Consider the following 21809-nt stretch of genomic DNA (forward strand, 5'->3'; position numbering starts at 1 on the left):
GGAACTTTTTTCCACAATTTTTTTTTTTTCGTGAAGGAAATATTCAGAAGATTCCGAACCTCCCCGAAAAGGGGCGGGAGATGGGGGGAGGATAGTGTCTACAAAAATTCAAGGTGACCTTCATATCTCGATAAAAAAGCAGACTACCAAAAAACTAATTATTATATTGCATGCCCCACTTGATATCAAACAACTTTCGTTTGAAAATGTTTTTAATGCAACAAATAGTTTACGAGTAAATTTAGGTGGCATAGTTAAAAAATTCACCCTGAAAAATTCACTTATATAAAGGACAACTGTTCTGACATTAAATATAATGATAATATTTTCACTTACCAATTAGATGTTTACACACATTCTATCTCTATCTCTTTTTCCTTATCCACAGAATGCTGCGTTCTTGACTTATGCTCTGTAAAAGTCTTGCTTGTCCACTTACTTCTACACATACATATATACACGTCCATGACCACCACAACTGTTTACATAGTTTTGCAATCTCTTTTACAAATTTTTCCGCACGTCTACAAGAATGTCTTCGTTTCTTCGAATCTTCTCAAACGCGTAATTAATTTTTTGTTTTAGTTCCTGTGTTGTTTTTATTTCACTTCCTGATCTGTAAACTATTTCTTTTATCGTTTCCCAAAGAAAAAAGTGTAATGGGTTTAGATCAGGAGATCGCGGTTGCCATAAATGCGGTGCAGATCTTCGGCCATTCCATCAGGATCTAAACATCCTCTGCAAATGATCCCTCACTGGTCTGCTAAAATGTGGTGGCGCACCATCGTGCATAAAATAAATTGTGTTTCTTCTTTGGCGTGGTATAATTGCGTTTAGTTCTGCGAGCAGTCGAGTGCGCAGAAATTTAAGATACTCTTGGTTGGTTAAAGGCGCTGGTAAATATATGGGTTCAATAATATTGTTTTCGATTATAACCGCCCACACATTAACTGTAAAGCGACTTAATTGCACTGTCATATGTGACACGTCTACTCTACGTGCGATGCCGCGTAAACACATTGCAGGTTAACTTCGTGCAAGTGCAATGACTTGATCTCAGTCTGCCAGCACGTTGGTGATTTATATTAGGAATAAATATTTCCAGTGGCACTTCGGTGAATCGGTGATCTAATCTCTGAAATTCTCTTTTATCAGGAATGTCCCTTAATCACACTTGCAAACCACTTTCTTCTAGATATTCACGATACCTACATATGTTCCTCGCTGCTGTATAATTCCTACTAGCGGCATCAATAGCGCGTAGCATTTGACGGACATTTCGGAATATGCTATTATTTCCTCTTCTACGCCGCTCCATAACGCACATACATATATTCACTTATCACGCGCAATGCACGAATAATAAAAACACACACGATGACAATGATGATAAAAGTATTATTAGCACTACTTATGCTACTAAGTTAATGATGACTACTGTTCTGTCGCGTAGGGACGGTACGCATGGGGTCTTCGTTGACCGGGTTTATGGCATGCTCGCACGAGAACGTTATTTTTGAGAACAAAGACGCTTCGTAGCTCCGCGAAAAAATAAGTAATTTCTTACAGAACAATGCCTTTAGAATTTCGACTTATCCGCGTCCTCAATAACCGAAGACGTGTCATAAACCAGGTAGTCCTGAAGGGTCAATCCACACGCGCGTATAACGGCACTCTCGGCCGAGGGTTGACCTGGCGGGAATTTCCGACGCGTCACCGAAGGACAGCGAAGATTCCAGGCACCCGCAGGTAGGGCCCCACCAAAAAATCGGCCATCGAGCAGCATTCGCAAAGATTCTCTCGAGCGAACAACACACATACATCTCCAGCTGTTCGAGAAGACACATCAGAGCCTATCATTAGAATCGAGACTTCACCATTTGCGCTCGGCCACGTTCTACTATCCAATCAGTTATCCAAGATTAATTTGGTGGGTAACAGTCGCGAACACGAGTTTTTGAACATCACAAAAGAGCGCGACGCGACAGTAGTTAGAACGACGCTTAGATCACGCGACTACAGTTTTGTAGAAAATACATACATTTGCGAGAATCTAGAAGCGTCGGAGTAATTTTGCCCCTACCCTATTTGTTCGCCCGCGTCCGGGACGAGACTTGCGGTGAGAACCGAAGTCTAACAGAGGTCGTAAATCTCTGCTTAGTTTTTACCGCGCCGCGGATTTAGGCGAGTCCTTACCACTGGTTATTGAGGTGAGGATGATTATGTCGAAATGAATTAACACTTGAGTAATTATATGTATTTAGAAGTGAACTTTAACAAATAACGAGTAATGCGAATGACGCTGTCAGACTGGATGTTTGATACTTGGTGTTTTGACTGAGACTCACTGTTTTAGACTTCTGCATTAAGACTGTTGGTTTAAGACTGTTCTCGTAAGATTAGCTTCCCGGAAAGGGGGAAAGCTCTGAATATGGATATTTCTTCACCGACTGACTGTCGGTATTAGCCAATGGTGTTTTTGCCCAATTGCCATTGATCTATCCATGTGCCCGTGACACGCTCCATGTGGACTAGGCGATAACGTGTGGGGGTGAAGGTCTTCCTTGTTTGAACATTTAGAACCATAACGGAAATTGTTGCCAGGCCTGGGACTCGCGGTGTACCCATGTAGGGGCTGCCGTGATTCGGTTGCGAAGCCCTTTAGAAACTTACGTTTTATGATACGGAAAAATGGCTGTTGAGGTCGTACACGACGTTTAGGAAAAAAAAAAAAAACTGTTCCTCAAGGGATTAATGAATAAAAAGACTTTTTGAAAAACATCTTTCTATTATAGCTTGTGTGTCATGAAACGTATTAGCACGCCAGATGGCTTCTTGCTTTGTACAGACTGCTATCCGCTATGAAACAAACGCTTCGACAGAGTGAAAACAAAATCTGCTGTTTATGGTGATATTCCGTAGGTGGTCCGCAGAACACTATTTTCAGCTCGGGGTATTTCCAATAATATAACTTGTTGTTACATTCCTTAGCTATAGAAAAGTTAAATGTACTTACTTATAATATAAAGTAGATAAGATAAATGTTGGAAAGAAATTCGAGCTTACGCGGTATACATATTGGTGAAAAATTCGTGTGGGTCAGAGAAGTCCTGGACAGCGGATTCTACCGCCTGTACTCCGAGGGTTAAATACAGATGAATTTGTATCTCCCTCTTTATACAATATAGTATTCCAGTCTATATAAATTTTTCCGATTTTCTTATAAAGCTTCGCAGAAACTTAATCTTTTTACAGCATGAAATGAGTTAGGAATTTGTAGAAAATATCCAGAATTGAAGATAGAAAAAATCGTTAAGAATCTAATCGAATTATCAAACAGCATCCAGAGCAAGAAGAGGACGATTTGCTTTGGTTCGTTGAAACTGGAGCGGAAAATAGAAAAAAAGCGGTATTTGTTCCGGTGGTTAAAAGAGAAGAATATTTCGAAGCTGCTTAAAACGCAACTGTAGGTACATTCCGTTTTAATTAATTAGTTTTACACTCTTGGAGTGCACCTCCTTTCTCACATGCATGCACGCACGCACGCACGCACGCACGCACGCGCGCAAACAAGTCTTTCATTCTCTTTTCGTTTGGACATTTGTAAGCTGCTTACGAATATAAACGACAGAGGATTTATCCGACTCCGCACCATCGTCGGTGTCGAGGAAAATAAATCGTTGAATACGTGCAGGAGATTTTGATTTATCAAAAGTTCTGGATTTCACTGTGTCGAAAACCTCCCTGTTCCGTATGGAGCTGCAAGATTGTTAAGAGGTTCCGACTCTGTTGTTCGACCATCTTAACGCAGAAATCGCGCGATAAATATCGGGCCAGATCGATCGATGTGCAACGAAACAGAACTGAAACGTGTTTGCGGTTATGTACGCAGCCTAGTCGAAACGGCGGCGCCGGATGTTTAGTCTATTGCGCACCCCCTGGATAACGAAAGGGGTACGAAGTGAGCATATTCCGTTCTCCCACGGAATCTAGTCTCTCACACCACCAAAAGTTACAGTTTTTTGAAGAATATAGAGAGCAGATTTTTGACGGTCTAGGGGTTCAGTCACAAATTAGATCGTTATTCTGTCAGTCTTTTGTCAGAACATTACTCTGTTAGTTCGACACGAAGCAAAATCGGGTTGCATTCCCTTTGAAGCAATATATATTGTGGCGACCTCGGGATCGTAACGAAGCCTCGGTTTGGCGGATTATCCCAATAGACGGGTTACTCACATTTTGCCGCCAGATCGGGGTTACGAACGACCATCGAACCGCTACGAACTAGTCAGTTCGGACTACATAGTCAGCGCCTCGACGAAACAATGGCATCAGCCATAAAACATACCATTACTGGGAATCAAATTTGTTTATAACAAATTGAGTCCCCAAAAAAACACATCTTCGGTCGACCAATCAGACCACGCCACACTTTTCCACTTCCATACGACAACCACCAATTAGAACCATCTACATACTGTCTATATACAGTATATTTTCCACAAGTGTCAGACCGCAAGGAAGCTAAACCTGACACTCGTAGAGTCAGGGACTACGTTTTCGAGCCTCGCGTCCGCCTTTGTAGTTTGCCGAATGTAGACAAGGACAGGGAATAAAAGATAAGCATGAAACGAGAGTCGAGGCAACCAAGCGATTTAAATATCAACTTTTTTAATTTTACGTTTTTTTATCCTGAAATTTTTCTTAACATATTGATGAGATTTTTCTGATGAAAATGACATAAAACACGACATAATTTGAACAACATTTACTTATTAACACGTTCACTGTCACGCCAGATTTACAGGTTGCTGTCAGGCGGCCACAAGAAAATACATTTTAAGCATAGGATTATAGTATTATGCTTTATAATTTTTTTTTTTCAGTTGAAAATAATGTCTAGCTAGCTATGACGTTCAAAATTTTTAGTTGACAACATTTATTTTATTTTAATCATTCTAAACATTTGAGGCACTCCAGTCACTGATAACCATCATGGCCGTATCTAGGAAACAATCTAATGTTAATACTTATTGAGTGATTAATTTAATTTCATAATATATCGCTTTGGATGAATTACAAAAACAAATTGCTAAAAAATTACATTAAATATCTGTACACATTATCCGTCGAATGTAGAGGGAGAGCCACCGTTTGGTTGTCAATTGTTTATCACATAGAGTCGGCCTACCTCCACGAAAAAAAAAAAAAAATGTAGGGTCGATTCCACTAGTGACAGTAAACAGACTACTGACCCTTGTGGAATCGACACTACATTTTTTTTTTTTTTACGTGGATGCAGGCCGACTCTACATTTTACTGACACTTGTGGAATCGACCCTACATTTTTTTTGAAAAACCTAACCTGAAAATTTCTAGTTGATATCAGCAATGGCTTCAGAGAAAACAGCTTGTAACACTTTATCTGCTCTACCCTGTATATGCATATAACCACTGTTACTTCTTGTGAATGAAATCATCCAGAAAACAGGAGTAAAATGTAAAGAACAAAAGAAACTCTGTGTATACAGGGTGTCCCGTAAAGAGCGTAAAATTTCCGTACACCCGGAAATGGGGGGTTGCTGGGGTGACTCTGAACAACTTTTTCCTTGACCAAAATGTTGTTTGAAGCTTTGTTTTTGAATTATTAACGAGAAACACTGGCCAATGAGAGCGCGCGTGGAGCCCGCGCTCAGGAACGGGCGAACTGAGATTCACCCGCGTGCTATCGTGAACAAGCGTACACGTGACTTCTCGGTTATCGATCGCTATCAAGAAAATTTGACTTTGCACCGCTATTTTTATAAGGCTTAGAGAAATGGGTTTTTGTCGTCATTCCGACGTTTGTATAAATTTTCGAAACAACTGCAATTAGTCGGAATCGCGAAGAAAATAGCGAAGGTCGTTTTTACAACTTTTTTATCTGAGCTCGTAACGAAAATCGAAAAAATACGTTTTGTAGATCTATGTCAATTATACATACGCTGAAAATTTCATCAAAATCGGTGGATGGAGAAACAAGCGACAGGCATCGAAAGATGTAAGGATTTGCAGATTTATTACAGTTTTACGCCGATTTTCATAATCTTTAACCGTTTGTAGCTCATAGCAACATTAACCGATTTCGACGAAATTTTCAGCGTGTGTATAATTGAAGTCACCAAGTCACCTTGGAAGGGTGGGTGACGGTCGCGAGGGGTGGGCGGAAAGTCCCAAAAATCTGGAATTCCTTTCGGGTGACTAATCGGCAAGCGGACCGTTACATATTCGTGGTTTATGGTATGTTCGTAGGCTATTGAGCGCGAGGGACACGAATTACTAAAAATCCAACAAAGCAATTCTAGCGACCCTCGCCAGAATGTAATTGACACGTGCAAGTAGTAAACGAAAATTCTGAATTCAAAAATAACCGTTTCTTTTCGATCGTGCCATAAACCGTTTCTACAGAAAACCTAACAGTCCATTTCCCTTTATTTATTGGTGAATTATCTTAAGTTAATGTTTGAATATGTATAATATCAATTTTTTGAAATACCTATAATAAAAACATTACACAACATATCAGAGTTTTGGTGAAAAAGTGTTTTCTGTTATTCCAACATAATTACAATTTTTGGACTTATGCTTTTTTTTTAATGAATTGATTCAATTAATCTGAGCTACTATTTAATTTCAGACGGTGATTCTGATTTGTTCTTTGTAAATTATAGTTAACACTTGTTCGAGTAAACTTCTATTTTTATTGAAAAAATGTTAAATATTGCTTACCTGATTTCTTCGTTGTCTGGAGTGGAATTTAATACTACATGGCAAGGAATGTCAATCAACTTCTTCAATTTCGGCATCACCTGCTGAAGGTTTATCTTGTCGAGATTCTCCGAGATAGATGTTATTACCTGAATCAATTATTTCAGTTTTTTATTTGTTAGTTAACATTTATTGACGAATTTGTTGTAATGTTCATCGATTTTTGAAAAGATTTGTCACGCGTGATTCTTTGCAAATCGTGCATAGTCTCCGATCATTAAATCGAAAGTTTGCCAATTAACATTTTTACACTCAATTGTATTGGATTTTTTAATGCCACACAAGTGCAGGTATTCCTGTTTATTATACAAAGGTTAAACATCGTATGAGTAAAAGCGAACTTCCCCGTGGGACTAATAATTGCACCTACCAATCAAGCAGAAATTATGCGTGTAGTGTTTTCTCTAAAAACACAGACATAATTCAATTGACGAATGAAGCGCATAAAACGATATGTCAGGTAAGCGATTAAAAAAAATAATAAAAATTTTGTATAAACTGGAATTCGAGATGATCATTAGAGGTATTTGTAATTAAAAAACTTTCGTCGCTTCTCGCGAATTATATTAATTTGTCATTTAAATTTCACTTATTAGAAGTATTAAAGCAATAAAATGATTTAATCGTCATACAGAAAAATTAAGGTTTTCGAAGTTTTAATATTACATTACTGTAATAAATATAAAACAAAATAAATTGTTAGAAAATTTGTTGCTTCCCTTAAAATGAGGTTTTTTTATTACTGTTTAACACATGGATTATAATACTTCATTATTATTGAAAATTTTGCTAATATTTTTGGAAAAAATTGAACCAAATTATCAAATCGAATCGTCATTTAAACAAAGTTTGTATTATACTTTTAGTAAAGTGCAAGTTTATGTAGGCAATACAAATATTTTACACAATATTTGCACACGATAATTTAGTAATTATTCAATGACGAATAGCGTTCATTTGTTAAATAATTTTCTTTCATGCAACGTGTTCTTGTATCTAATTAATAAAATCACTTTAAAATTACTTTAATCTTCATTTTTTGGAAACAAAAGTATGTTTTGCTACATACTTTTGCATTACACTGCTGCAAAAGTGTCTCATTGTCAGTAATACGATTTCTGGGTTAATCATTAATGCTGGGTTTATCTTCTTGGATTTACAAGGCACAGGAGGAAAATTGTTTAATTTTCGAATTCTTACCACGCGTGCAGTCTGCAACTGATACTCATGTTCTTTCAGTTGAGTGAAAACGTCGTCTATGTTCTTCATGTGCGAGCTTCGATGCTCCTGCAACGAATCTAGAATTTTTCTTTCCAAATTCTGAAGAATACCGTGTAAGTAGGTGAAGTGCTCTGTGACACGCGCTTCTATACTGTCGGTGTTGTGTATTTCCGTCGAATGTGCAGCTATCATGTTCAACTTCTATAACAAAGACGTGGAAACGTACCAATTAGCGTAATCCACATTAGAATTGTCAATCTATGTAAATTTATAATGTAAAATGCAACAATTCATAAGTATCGATATTTAAGTATTTGGTGGGAATTATTTACAGTAAAATTTTTACTACGTAATTTTACAAAGTAATGGTACAAAGTAATTTTTCATATAATATTTGTTATTTAAAAAAATTTTGTCTCCTTGTGGAGTACTAGGCTCAACAATAATCATGTACAGGGTGCCAAGAAATTATATGACGCGGCCACCATAGCGCGATTCTACACCCACGATTTGATGGAAGTTGTTATACAGAAGAAATTGATCTTGACCTTGAAAATCAAGGTAAAAAAAAACCAATTTTTTATTCTTAAATTGTGTTCTACTCATCCCGAGAACCAACTTTGTGAAAGGAACCATGGGTCGCAACACAATCATTCTCTTGAAAAATGATGACGAAGTTCCAATAATTCTTAAAACTTTGTTTACAAAATGATTTGTTACAAAATTTAGTAGCGACAAACAAAGTAAATAGCGTACTATTGACGAAGCAGCAGGGAATTCCGCCATAACTCTCTAAATAACATAAAAATTCTACAAACTATGGCCAGAAGAAATTTCAGATCGAGGCGATTTTCAATGACTAGATTTGGCGATTAAGAAGTAACGCTGCGGTATCTCAATTGATATCGTGGAGCAGGGCGATCCCGCTTACTTACAACGTTGTGAACTTGTTATCTCAGTTTCCGAAATTGTGGTACTTCCAACGTTGTGTTATGCAATCCTTCAATTATTTTAAATAGAACGATTGTCCTTTACAGTTTATGTTAGGTTTTCTGTAGAAACGGTTTATGGCACGATCGACCGGGAACGGTTATTTTTGAGTTCAGGATTTTCGTTTATTGCTTGCACGGGCCTAATTACATCCTCCGAGGGTCACTAGAATTGCTTTGCTAGATTTTTAGTAATTTGTGTCCCTCGCGCTCAATAACCTACGAACATACCATAAACCACGAATTTCCGAACGGCACATCTGTATGTAACGGTCTACTTGCCGATTAGTCACCCGGAGGAAGTTCCAGATTTTTGGGACCATTAGCCCACCCCTCGCGACCGTCTCCCACCCTTCCAAAGTGACAGTGCGCTCAGGGCGCACTGGAAGGGCGGTAAAGACGATATTAGACGCGCCGATTGGCAAATGCAATCGTTAACCATTAACCAATCAGCGTGTCCCAACAAAAATTCCTCTCACGGACGTTCGAGACGCGACGTCGGAGAGTTGAGTCGTCGAGTAGTCGTTCAACCACCACAAACAAGGAGAACCAAGGAGGAACCAGCTCACATCACGCGTTAGAAATAGATCAGTTTTTACAAGTCCCAATCATTTGGGTGGTCCTTCGAACCAGTGTATCTAGACGGCACAACATCGTGCAAACATCTACAAAGCTCGAATGTTCATCGCCACGACCACGGGCATTAACAGTTTAAAACTGGATGGCTAACTCAAAAATAAATATGGATATGTTTAGGAAAATTGTACTCATAAGAATTACTCGATTTTTTCATGAAGAATAAAGATCCCTGAGGAATCACAGATGGTGCCATATTATAGTCAAATATTTTTTCTTCTAGAGACTTTACTTATTTACTTATTCCTCATAAAAACCGAGAAATTTTCGTACGCAAAATGACAAAACGAGTAACAGAGAACTGTTTACTAGACAAAGGAATCATTTCAAGGACCAAGGAGACCGTAGTCAAATCCAAAGTCTACTAACGAGTAGAGGTCCTTCCTACATAAGTACTGAAAAACTTAAAGACGACTCTCACAATCAGATATTGAAGTTTCAGCAAAGGACACTCCCCAATAAATCGAGCATCATAAAAGAACAACGGTAGAAATTGGCCAATTGTCGACCTGGTTGGCAACGAAAATTTTATACAGGTTATGATTCTACAGGTTTTAAGGAATCCGAAATAAATAATCATTTGCCCTGGAGATGGGAAAGTTATAAAAAAAGTCATCAGATTAATCATCATCATCTTCTTCGCATGATAAGCCGTTAACAATATAATTGAAACTCGAGAAATCAGCTAGAAAAGTTTATCGTAGATTGATGTTTAGCATATTTAAAAAAGTATAAAATTGTCGTAATATAGGAGCGGTAACTGACAACTTATTCACCATTTTCATACTCGCGACAGCAGACAATGTTGGAATGAAATATATATTTAGCAGAAAATAAATAATAAAGTTAAAAAGAATATGTTTCAAATACTTCGACCGGACAATAAATAATATCATTTTGTCTACATTATTTGAAGATTTAAGAATCGTATGTTCATTACCAAATGCCACATTTGAACCAACAATCACGTCAAAACTTGATCGAATCATAGTGAATAAAATGCTATGCAACGAAACCAACCGATTAACTAAATTGGTACGGAATGAAAACTTGTAGATACGCAGATCACTCTTTTATCGTATAAAAACCACCGAACTACTATCTTTCCCTCAATTGTCAATCCATGAATTATATTTCTATACATGTGGAGCGTATCAACTGAAACAGGCTCCTGGTTACTATGCAGACCACATAAATGAAAACGGCGATTTTGAACTCCAAATAGCATCAATATCTTGTACTATTAATTGTCGCGATTATTAAATAGACGTTAACCCTAATAATGTTATATTAATTAAAACACAAATACTTTCATGCCATTCAAATACTATAAAACACTGTGTATACGTGCTGCTGAATAAAACTAAAAATGGACTAGACTCTATTATTGGACACATATGTATGCGGATGTAAAGTTGGTGAACGGGTTATGGGTTGTTGTTACCACAATTTTGCAGTTTTTTGGCTATGCTCAACACCAATCTACGATGAATTTTCCAGCGGATTTCCTAAACGATTATTTTGTTAACGGATTATCATCCGAAGAAGATAATGATGATTAATCAGGTGAGTTTTACTAACGGCGACATTCCGAAGTTTATACTGATGTTTTATAACTTTCTCATTTGTATGTTTTATAACTTAAAACCTGTAGAATCATGTCATGTAAGAAATTTTCGTTACCAGCCAGGTCCAAAATTGGCTAATTTCTACCATCGTCCTTTCCAAAACCGATCTCCGACTATTAAATTCGATCGTATTAAAGTTCCCAGCCTTTAAACATCTGACCGTGTCGTTATGAAGATATATATCGATACATGGTATTCTATAATTTAACTGAATTAACGTAGTGAGGAATTTAATAAAACGTCACGTCTTCCCCGTTGAAGTTGAGTCGTTGGTTGGTGTAAAAATAGAGAAATCGTTTTCACAACGTGCTCCCGTGGAATTACATGCAACCTGCGGTCCTGATGCAATATGCTGATTGATATTCGACAGGTCGTTTGGGTTGCGCGTTAGGAAATCGAAGCATCTTTAGCAACGCCGTTGAGTGAAACGGCCCTCTTGGAAGCGTTCTGGAGCTGAGGCAAGTTCGAAAGTAGGATTCGAAGTCTTCGAGTGTAGAAGGGTAGGATTTTCAAAGGGTTAGAGTTTGGTTTTGATGCTTCGAGAATTAAATATTGCAATTTAAAATTGAAGTTCGAAGTGGATAATATTTTGGTGAACTTGGTGTTTAAAGACGATTGGAATGGATGGAATGGTAGTTTCATATTTAACATTTAAAAAATGACTAAAATGAATTTGGTAATTTTTGATGTCTGTGCCGTTGAGAGTGGAACGTGGAATTGCTTATGTTCAGTCATTTACGGTTTGACTAAAGATTTGAATTCAGAGGTCTACTTCAGAAATCTGGTCAATTTTGATTAATGTGAATACTTTGTATGCCAAATATGAAATTAAATGTGTTTAAATTTTTGGATTTAGAATTTTTTCATTCGTTGGAATTAGATCAATACTGTGTCTATTTCTTTTACATTCGAAAATTCAATAAATAAGTTCAAGAGAATTATCGTTTTTTCGACATTGTCGTTAACAGAAAATTTTTCTTGTAATTATAAGGGACGCTCTTGCAAGCTTTTGTAAAAATAATCATACAAATAATAAAAAAAATAATTACTTTTATATTAATACACGTATATTGGGGTCAATCTTGTTAGCGTTAATCAGTAACATTTCTGAGTAACACTTTATTTAAATATTTAAGGTAATAATTGAACTGTTTTCTCGTTATATAGTTTTTCTTTAAATTTCAAGTAATTTGTCTGACAATGAGTTATCCGTCGACTTTTATGAACGCTTTCGACGATTTAAATGGGAAATTGATGAAGAAATCGAGATGTTGATTTAAGCTGGTGCCAAGTTTAATAATTCGAGAACAACTGTACGAAAGATAATAAAGGATTCGTACAGTGGTTCCTTGTTATGTTAGACGTTTTGGCGAATTAAATGTTGTAAAATTTTGCACAAAGTTAATTACTATACTGCAGTGTTTTGCATATTTTTTACATTTCTACAATCAGGAAAAAAGTAACAAATGTTTCGAATTAACGGTAATATACTAAAATTGAGGGAAAATGTAAAAAGACGGATATCTGAAACTGATTTTATTTATTATTACAAAAATGTACAATACAAGCATATCATATAATATATAATAAAGTTAATCGTTCTTATTGTACGAATCTAGTATTATTACTCTATTGGACACAATAGATTGCATCGACAGTGAATGAAGAAAGGATAAGTCAGATCGATCAATAAGAGATCTGCGTGATTAATGATGCCATTCAAAATGGAAAAGTCAAGAGTCATAATGACAACTTTACAGTCACATACACTGCCGGCCAAAAGTTTGGAATCACCTCCCACTTTTCATCAATACTAAATCTGCTGCTAATTTTTTATAGATTTGAAGTTTATCTCAATTATACATTTATCAATTTATCTCATATCAATTGATTCGAATGATAAAAAATTCTCAAAGTCGCTGACCCTGATCCTGCAAATTTTTGTGTAAATTGCAATGCTCAGTGATTCCAAACCTTTGGCCGGTAGTGTAAGTATTAATATTTTTATCCAATACAATTACAATTTCATTCAACGCAGAATAATGTTTTTGAAACAATAATTAGATATTTGATCAATTAGAACATAATTATAATTTTGAAGCAGGAAAGTTCCAAATTCTTTTACAGAGAAGAAAATTCAATAACCTCTTGAGCATGTTTTCAAATATTCCATAGTTTAGAAGTGTCAATTGCTAAAAACAGCAAAATAAGGAAAAAATGCTTTCCAGCTTAGCAAATTGATTCTTCTAATCTCCAGCAGTTTTATAAATTCATAATCTATTTAACAGATTGTCAGACTTGCAATTTTCCAGTGTGTTATTTTTCATAAATTATATTTATACCTACTTCAAGTTACATTCCACGACACTTTTAAATAGATACAATGAACTCAATTCTCATAAGCCAGCATTTTTTACTAACTTTTGCAAAAATCTTTTTGACACGTTCCATGTATAGGAGAAAATAAGCATTTCTAATTTAACCCTTTCAATGCTGTTAACGCCTATAGCCGCTTTGAACATGTGCTCCCATCGTACCTTTGGCGCTTATAGACGTTTTGAAAATTAACTCGCGCCGTGTCTTTAATACTTTTTAGCACATTTCACCTTCATTTAATTCGTAACTTTTGTACTTTGCGCACTTCCACCTTGATTTAATAAAAGAAATTTGAAAATTTTAAACACCAAAATGAAAGATTTTGCGGTCGCGATTCAGCATCTATCGTTTGCTACGCGCGTTACGTACTAAAATCTGACGCAACGAAAGGGTTAAAAAACAATTATATGCTATTGTCATCTGATCTGTCAAAAAATGTCTATCAGAAATGATCGTGTTTTTCCTACAGAACATGTTACAAGCCATTCATTGAAGTGTAAATCAAAGATTACCTCGATTCTCGTTGAACAACTCTAAACGCCACAGGACGTCTATCGTTCCGCGTGAAGCGGAAAAATCGATAAATCACCGACCATTACTCATCAATCGTCGCAGACTCTACGGCACTTATATTAATAAAGATCTACGGGGTCATTCCTTCGCCACGTGTTTGGATGCGCACTCTTCGTTGACGTATCTGGTGTTTACGCGTCATCCCTCACACACCAACTTCATACTCTGTGAGATCGTGTAGAAGTATTTACATATGTTTTGTTCAGAAGTTGTTTTAAAAATTCATGGCCTATTTCCATACTGTACGATATGTGATCATTTGTATACTGATGTACGAAGCTTCGTGGTTCTGTCATTTTACTGAAACGAAACTATCCTACAACTTAGAGAATTCTTTCCGTTGCATTTTTGGTTGCAAATTCTGGTTGTAAAAACTAAAAAGCGTAAACACAAGCGGATATCTTGTGAAATATTGAAACGACTACTTTTATATCTATGTTGTAGCAGCACCTTAACATAATTTTTTTTCAGATTTTTTGGTAAGGTGTGCCGTAGTTAAAAAAATTGAAACCTATTTTTTTAAGGCATTTCGTGCGAAAAAGTAACTTCTACTTTGAATTTTTATATTTCCTTTATTCAGTGTGTATATTACGTAATCGTAAACATTTTCACATTTGAAGGAACAATATATAGATTAAAGAAGTTGAATTATCTCATCTAATGAAAATTACCCATATTTCTTCACATTCTAAAATGTCCACATTGTTTCCAGTAGAGTCGTTGACGTAGCGGCTAAGCATCTGACTGTAGAACCGCTGGAAACTTCTTTAATTTATATATTGTTTTTGTCGCGCAATCTTTCTACCTCTGCATAGTACACCATCCAGCGACACATTTCAACATTTTTTTTAAAAGAAAAACTGAAAAAATTCTACTGTATTGTTTATATATGCTTGTAATATTAGCAAAAGAAATTCGGACAGGCCAAGGTAGCCTAACTCCCCTTAACCCTATTACGGGTCTTCAATTCAATTACACATTTAAGGACATTTAAGGTAAAAAATAACCTCAATAAGTGAAATTCGTATTTTTAATTTTATAATGTAGCTAGAGCACTAAGGAAATACAGAAATATGTTCTTGTATCTTTTATAACATCTTTTATTATTAAAAAGACAATATATTTTGTTCAGATTATTTATTTACAAGCTTTACATATTTGGTAATAATATCTACCTTTTCCATATAAATTCTGTACATTTTTCACATCTTAATGTAGTTTTGTTGTCTCAAAGATCGTGGTAAGGTTAACACCAGGTAATGCTCGCCTTGGATGGATCCAGAATATCAACAACGTCGCGAGAGCGATTGATCGCGTCGACGTTTCACCGTGAACTAGAAGGTCATGTCGAACACAGCTTTCTAGAGGATCCTCTGTGAAGGGACGGACCTATCTGTCGTGAAGGGAGAGCGGCACGGATCGGAATGGCAGGGAGCAAAATAACAGAAGAGGTGGGCACAGACCGATGCTTAACGTCGAACCAACGACCGAACAGACGCGCCTTTCCCCAGTCTTTCACGTCCCGAGGACCGGTTACCATCTCTGCCGTCGTTCCGTGTGTTTCTCATTGCTCGTGATCGTTCTTCTCTGTGATCTGTCGACACGTCGAGAGGATGAGGCTGGTTCCTTATCGTAGCGTATCGATATCCTAGCCTTCTGAAGCTTGTTGGAGATCTGTTTTGCGGGAGGAACTGCGAACAGAAGGACCATGCGGGTGCTCGACAATCTCTACGCGTTGGGATACGTCGTGTTCTTCTTGTTGCTCGTCGGTGAGTCTTCTTGATGATTGCGATTTTTTTCAGGTTACGCAGGTTAACTAGATTATCTACGAGCTGGAGAAACTGTGTCACTTGCTGTTGTTACTGTTGATGTTGGCAGCTGTTTCTGGTTTTACGATGCAAGGTGGCAGAGTTTTCAAATGTCATCTTGATTTATGATGAGGATGAATTCTTCATTGTTTAGAAGAGGGATCGAGAGTTACTTTGGATATGATGTTTGATGCTAAAGTGTTCGATGCTTGGTATTTTTATTGTGGATAAATGGCTTTGAATTAAAAGTGATGTTGAGATAAATTGAATTACAGAGACGGATGTATTCGATTTTTAAATTAGTTATTATGTCGTTCGTAAGGTATTCTAATTATTATATAAGCGACAATCTCGGTTAGTGATGTTCAATATGGCGGCGAATGTATGAGGAAGTTTCTACTTCCTTCTTAAGTAGAGTGTAGCAGTATACTTTTCTTGATTATTTTAATCTCTTCTGTGTCGTGCTCCGTGAGGATAAAGCTTTGAAAATTTAATCAATTTTTCAATGGAACTTCATTTTTGACGTTCATATTATGTGTAATTATAATATGAGCATTATACAATATATTTTTTGTCTTATACCGTAAACACGATTCAGATGCACCATTATATGTAGAAGTGCGAATTAAATCTACCCCAATTTGGATCTCAATTAGCTCTTAATTAATTCAAGATTCTAATAATAATACCCAATCGTACCACTTATTCTATTCAATACTGTTTCCAATAACAATCAATAATCTATTTCTGTAAAGTTATTAACATTGAGATTTTCCCAAATCTCATTACGTAGAAAAATATTAGTTAATAATAAACTTTTACTTACATATTTTTATAGAAATTTCTACCTAAATATAAATTCTAACTCAAATATTTAGCTATTATACAATGATTATTTCTACTGTATTATTATTTAAGAAATAGAGCACGAGATATCTCTATTTAATTCCAAAAGCCACGCACAAATAACCACCATAGAACTCTATCATACATAAATAAAACATTCTCTGAGACCATAATTGTTATAACCTTAATACAAAAAAGTTATAGCATAACGATTATTTTCTGGACTTCAAATATTTTTGGTTATGAATAACCTATATGAATGATTAAAAATTTTTTTTGTTACTGGTAACCATTATTGATCATAAAATATTTGATGATTGCTGATAACCTATATCAAACATGAAAATTTTTCTTTTTCTTTCCATTATTATTTAATAGAATTTTTCGATAATCAAAACAAATATTTCTGTCATTGGTAATGGTTATTGGTAATCAAGAATAATTTTAATCATTTATATTGGTTATTCGTAACCGATACGTTTAAAAATAAATATTCAATCATTTTAAATTCTAAAAGATCTCCTCAAAATCTTTCGATTACAACCATCAACATACAATTACACCAAGTGACAACAATGATACCAAACGAACGTCAAAGAAGACACGTTTGTTACGAAGTTTTCAAACGCCACGGCGCTGAAATTACGCGTGCCGGAGTTGCGCTTCGAGAAAGGAAAGTACCGCGAAATATTAGTGATGCAAGTCCATTGTCTCCCGTCCCAGCATTCTGATTGCCTTTTCCTTCGCCGTATAGCCAGCAGCCGCATAGACCTATTTCTAGGCCGATATATAACAAATTCTCACGAAGAGTTAAACAGTTGACGGCGGGGAGTCCCCTAATATGGACGTCTAGTGCTGCGCTTTCTCTGTTCAAGTCCGTCATTGTACAGAGTCGAGTCTTTAATTAATTCCATACCAATAATTACTACGATCGCCTTACCGTTTGCCAGATGTGTAAACCGCGAAAAATCAATTACCGCTTCCTATCTAATGAAGGACGAGATCTCGCTGTACAGACCGTTTTCGGAAGTAGGTGACTCGATGACTCGAGTGGTTGCATAAAGGAGGATGAAAGATAGTAAAGCGAATGTTGTTGCGTGAAAATGGGAAAATTTCGATGTAACTGACCAGTCGTCGAGTATTTTCTCATATTCGGAGGATGGAAATGTTATCTTACGTATGTGATAATTTTGAATTTCAGATTTGAAGTTTGTAATGAAATGATCGAAGATTCTTAAGAAAAATAGTTTCAAATTTTTCGAGTATTTTCAACTTGCTATCGAGTATTATTATTATTATTGTGCATAATTATTACACAATACACATAACAGGTAAAAAGATACAATATGTTTAAATATATGTAAAGAGAAGAAATAAAACAGAGTTATTGCACAATGAATTAAAAGATCGATTTCTAAAATAGACATCTGTATTGCGAAGAAAGTCTAAAGTGTGGCTACATCTGTTGGCTAAGTTGTGGTGCGCAGGTTCGGTAGGTAGGAGAGTAGGGGTTATTTTGGGTTCAAGGGTTACTAAAGGATGAGGCACTGAGGTCGAGGTTCGGAGGTGAGTAATAGCGACGGATGATGTAGAATGTTTGTTGTCTAGAAAGGGAAAGGCCGGATGACTAAAATCAATAGATGTGATACATAAGTGTGGTATACAGCAATATGACCGAATACAAGGATCGGTTGTTCAATTTTACAAGTAAAAAACGAAGAACTTTGGTTTATACCTTTTTTTAGAGAATTAATATGAATCTGATAATGTGGGTTTCAATAGGTAAATAGAGGAAGCGCTAATGCAGAGTATAATATCCTGTAAGTCGCTGGGTTCCTGAAAGTATCTTGCGATCTTAAATGTTTCCTACAGATTTATTACACATACGAATTTTTTACATAGTTTTCATCATTCTGTTATATAATTTCAAACGTTCATATTATTGCATTAAATTAAATTTAACACACGATACTTTTATTTCAATTTATAATATACATTTGTTTTATCTGCTTCCCAACTTGTAAATATCATTTTTAACTGTAAAGTATATACAAAAAAAAAAAAAACTAAAAGTGTTGATTACGTTGTCTTATAATAACAAGTCGGATTTGTGGCACAAATTATGGTCAACTTTAACTTTAACTTGTAAGACTGAAGGTTACGAAATCTAAATAATGTATAATATTTTTATTTTTCTTACCTATCGCAACAGTATTAAAACAGCAAATAACTAGTGCTTACATGCATAGTCAATAAAAGAATATCACAAAGCAAGGCGTTAACAACGATACAATTTTTCGTATTAAAATGATATAGTATAAAATAAAAAAATTCATTAGAACATGATTGTAATAATTACTTATGCACTGACCTAATATATTTAATCCACTCTCAATTTCCCAATCAACGTTATCCCAAAATCTTTCTCATTCAACGAACCTCTACGATCTCCATGAATTCTCCCATAACCAACTGGAAATACACCAGCAAACATCATTCACGCGTCTCAGAACACAAGCTGCAGGGTGCACGGTACAGAAGGAGTAGGTCGATACACGTTATCATCATCATCAGGAGATAGTGTCGTCTTCGTCTTCATCTTCGACTGTTGGAGAGAGAGAGAGAGAGAGAGAGGGGGGGGGGGGAAGATAGAGGGGGCGGCTGCAATCTCGTTTGCCCTGCTAAATCAGCCGTAGAGAATCCACTTTAACGTGTTCGCGGTGCGCAGCGTTAATTATACTGCGTAAACAGTCAAAGGGAGTCCCCGAAGGAGGCGAAACCAGTGGAAGTCGCGGCAAGACCTTGTCGGTTCTACCAAATTAAGTTCATCCTCGCATCGTGGTCCATCCATCTCTCTCTCTCTCTCTTCCGTGAACCAGTCTGCCTCGATCGTTCTCACGAAGGCTAGCGAATAGGGTCGACTCCGTTCGCCGTTGACGTTTAATTAGCGAGATCGATCGAGATCCGTAAAACGCGGGAACGATTAACTGCTGCTTCAGATTTATTTCTGGCACTTAAAGCGTGCACTCGATCCAGAGATTGAGAGACGGGCCGCGTGGACTGTTTGTTCCTTGTCTGCGGTGATTTGCTTGGGCCAACGTGTAACGACGAGGCAGCGGCCTCGTTAATTCCACGTTCTTATGTAAACGCGACAACGCGAATCTAAGTACTGTGCGTGACTGAGAAGTGCAGACACTCATAAACGCGGATCACACGCATTTTTACTATTGGTCGAAACGATCATATCTACTAATCAGGTCATGTAGCATCACGTAACGGTGAGCATCAAAGGTGGAGCGAGCCGCTTACTCCCTTTGCTCCTGTGTCGTCCCGCTCGTCATCTTCTCAGCAACGCACAGTACTTACTTACAGGTATCCGCGGCTATTATTAATCACGGGCGACTCGTTCGACGACTCGTGAATGCCAACGGGTCGCGGTGGCGCAATTGAGTGTTTCTCAATGTTTCTTGAAACGAAGTTGTCCTTACGTGGATCACGCGTGGCCGAGGAAACGAGTTTATTGAAAAATATATCGTCGCGAGTAGAGAGGAGAAGATTTCGCGGTATACTTGGCCTGAATTGAGAGAAGAATGTCGGTTTTTGCTGATTGAAAGTGTCATTTGACAGTTTTTTTTTTTGAATTTGTTTGAAGTTAGTCATCTCACGTATCGATTATGTGAATGTATGTGAACGATAAGAGCCTAAAGAGATATTTCGCGAATTTTTATGACATTTTGACTACTTAGAATTCTTATTTTTTGTTTGTATTGTTTCCAATGTCTCAAACCATTGAAATTTCATCGATGGATCTAAGGATAAGGGGAATTTAATATTAACAAGGTGAGATAAATTGACCCTCTTTTAAAATTAAAATGATGGCATTGGATTTGTCATACTCCATTAAACTAACCCAGGTTTAACATAGCTTGGAGTATTTATAAAATTCGGAAAAATAGGAAGTGTAGCTTCTTTGTGATAACTATGTTGTTTTGAAGTAAAATAAAAAATCTTCGGGGTATTAGAAGAAGAAGAATTGTTTTCGGATGCTATTGTATTAAACTGAATACTTTTTATTTGAACTATTTTTCAAAGCAATGTACCTACTCTTTCATTATCACGTTTGTTTAAGAACTGTATTGAATTATAGTTTATTGGTTTGATTAAACAGTGGATACAATGTTTGCAGTGTTTAGTTATTCTTACTAACGAAAACTAACTAGTGACAGCACGTGTATTTAAAAATATCTTGAGTTCAAAAATTTAGGACTATTTGCTTGCTTTTTATTTTATTCCAAATGTTTAACGTTCACAATAAATTATTACATATATACATGAATAATTTTAATTTCTCGAACTAAATTAACAATCAAGTCCCTGAACTTTAATTGCACAATGTCAGAACAAAGTCTAATTGTATATACATATACATTATATACAACTAATTGTATATAAATGTATATTTGTATATACAGGGTGTCCCGTAAAGAGTGTAACACCTGGAAATGGGGGGTTGTTGGGGTGACTCTGAACAACTTTTTCCTTTACCAAAATGTTGGTTGAAGTTTCGTTTTTGAATTATTAATGAAAAACGCTGTCCAATCAGAGCGCGCGTAGAGCCCACGCTCAACCACGGGAGCGCTGACTCTCATCCGCGCGCGATCGTGAGCAAACGCATTGACAGCGTGGGTATCGAGGGAATTATCTTAATTTAAATTAAGAATAATCTGGAATTATTCGTTACTCATGAATAACAAATAAACTAATAAGTCGTTTAACATGTTGAATGCCGGACCAATTCTACGTAACTTGTCCACGGTGCCGAAAAGAATTTTTTATTCTAATACAGCACATTGCAATATGCATAAATAATATGCCAATAGTTAGAAATAAAACTATTTAAATATGCTGTGTGATGCATTAGGTGA

The 21809-nt window shown here is 36.4% G+C and overlaps 1 protein-coding gene across 1 annotated transcript in view; it reads right to left on the minus strand.

The window, feature by feature from the left end:
* LOC108576577 (RING finger protein 17-like) overlaps nucleotides 1-8220 on the minus strand; it is a 20733-nt gene extending 12513 nt beyond the window's left edge. Inside the window, exons 1-2 of the mRNA XM_017939592.1 lie at nucleotides 8008-8220; nucleotides 6769-6896 (exon numbers count right to left, since the gene is read on the minus strand). Coding sequence (XP_017795081.1) covers nucleotides 6769-6896; nucleotides 8008-8220 — 341 coding nt within the window. The remainder of the gene's footprint in view (nucleotides 1-6768; nucleotides 6897-8007) is intronic.
* Between the last annotated feature and the right edge of the window lie 13589 nt (nucleotides 8221-21809).

Source organism: Habropoda laboriosa, unplaced genomic scaffold (assembly GCF_001263275.1).
Source record: "Habropoda laboriosa isolate 0110345459 unplaced genomic scaffold, ASM126327v1 scaffold402, whole genome shotgun sequence".
In the NCBI taxonomy this organism is placed as follows: domain Eukaryota; kingdom Metazoa; phylum Arthropoda; class Insecta; order Hymenoptera; family Apidae; genus Habropoda; species Habropoda laboriosa.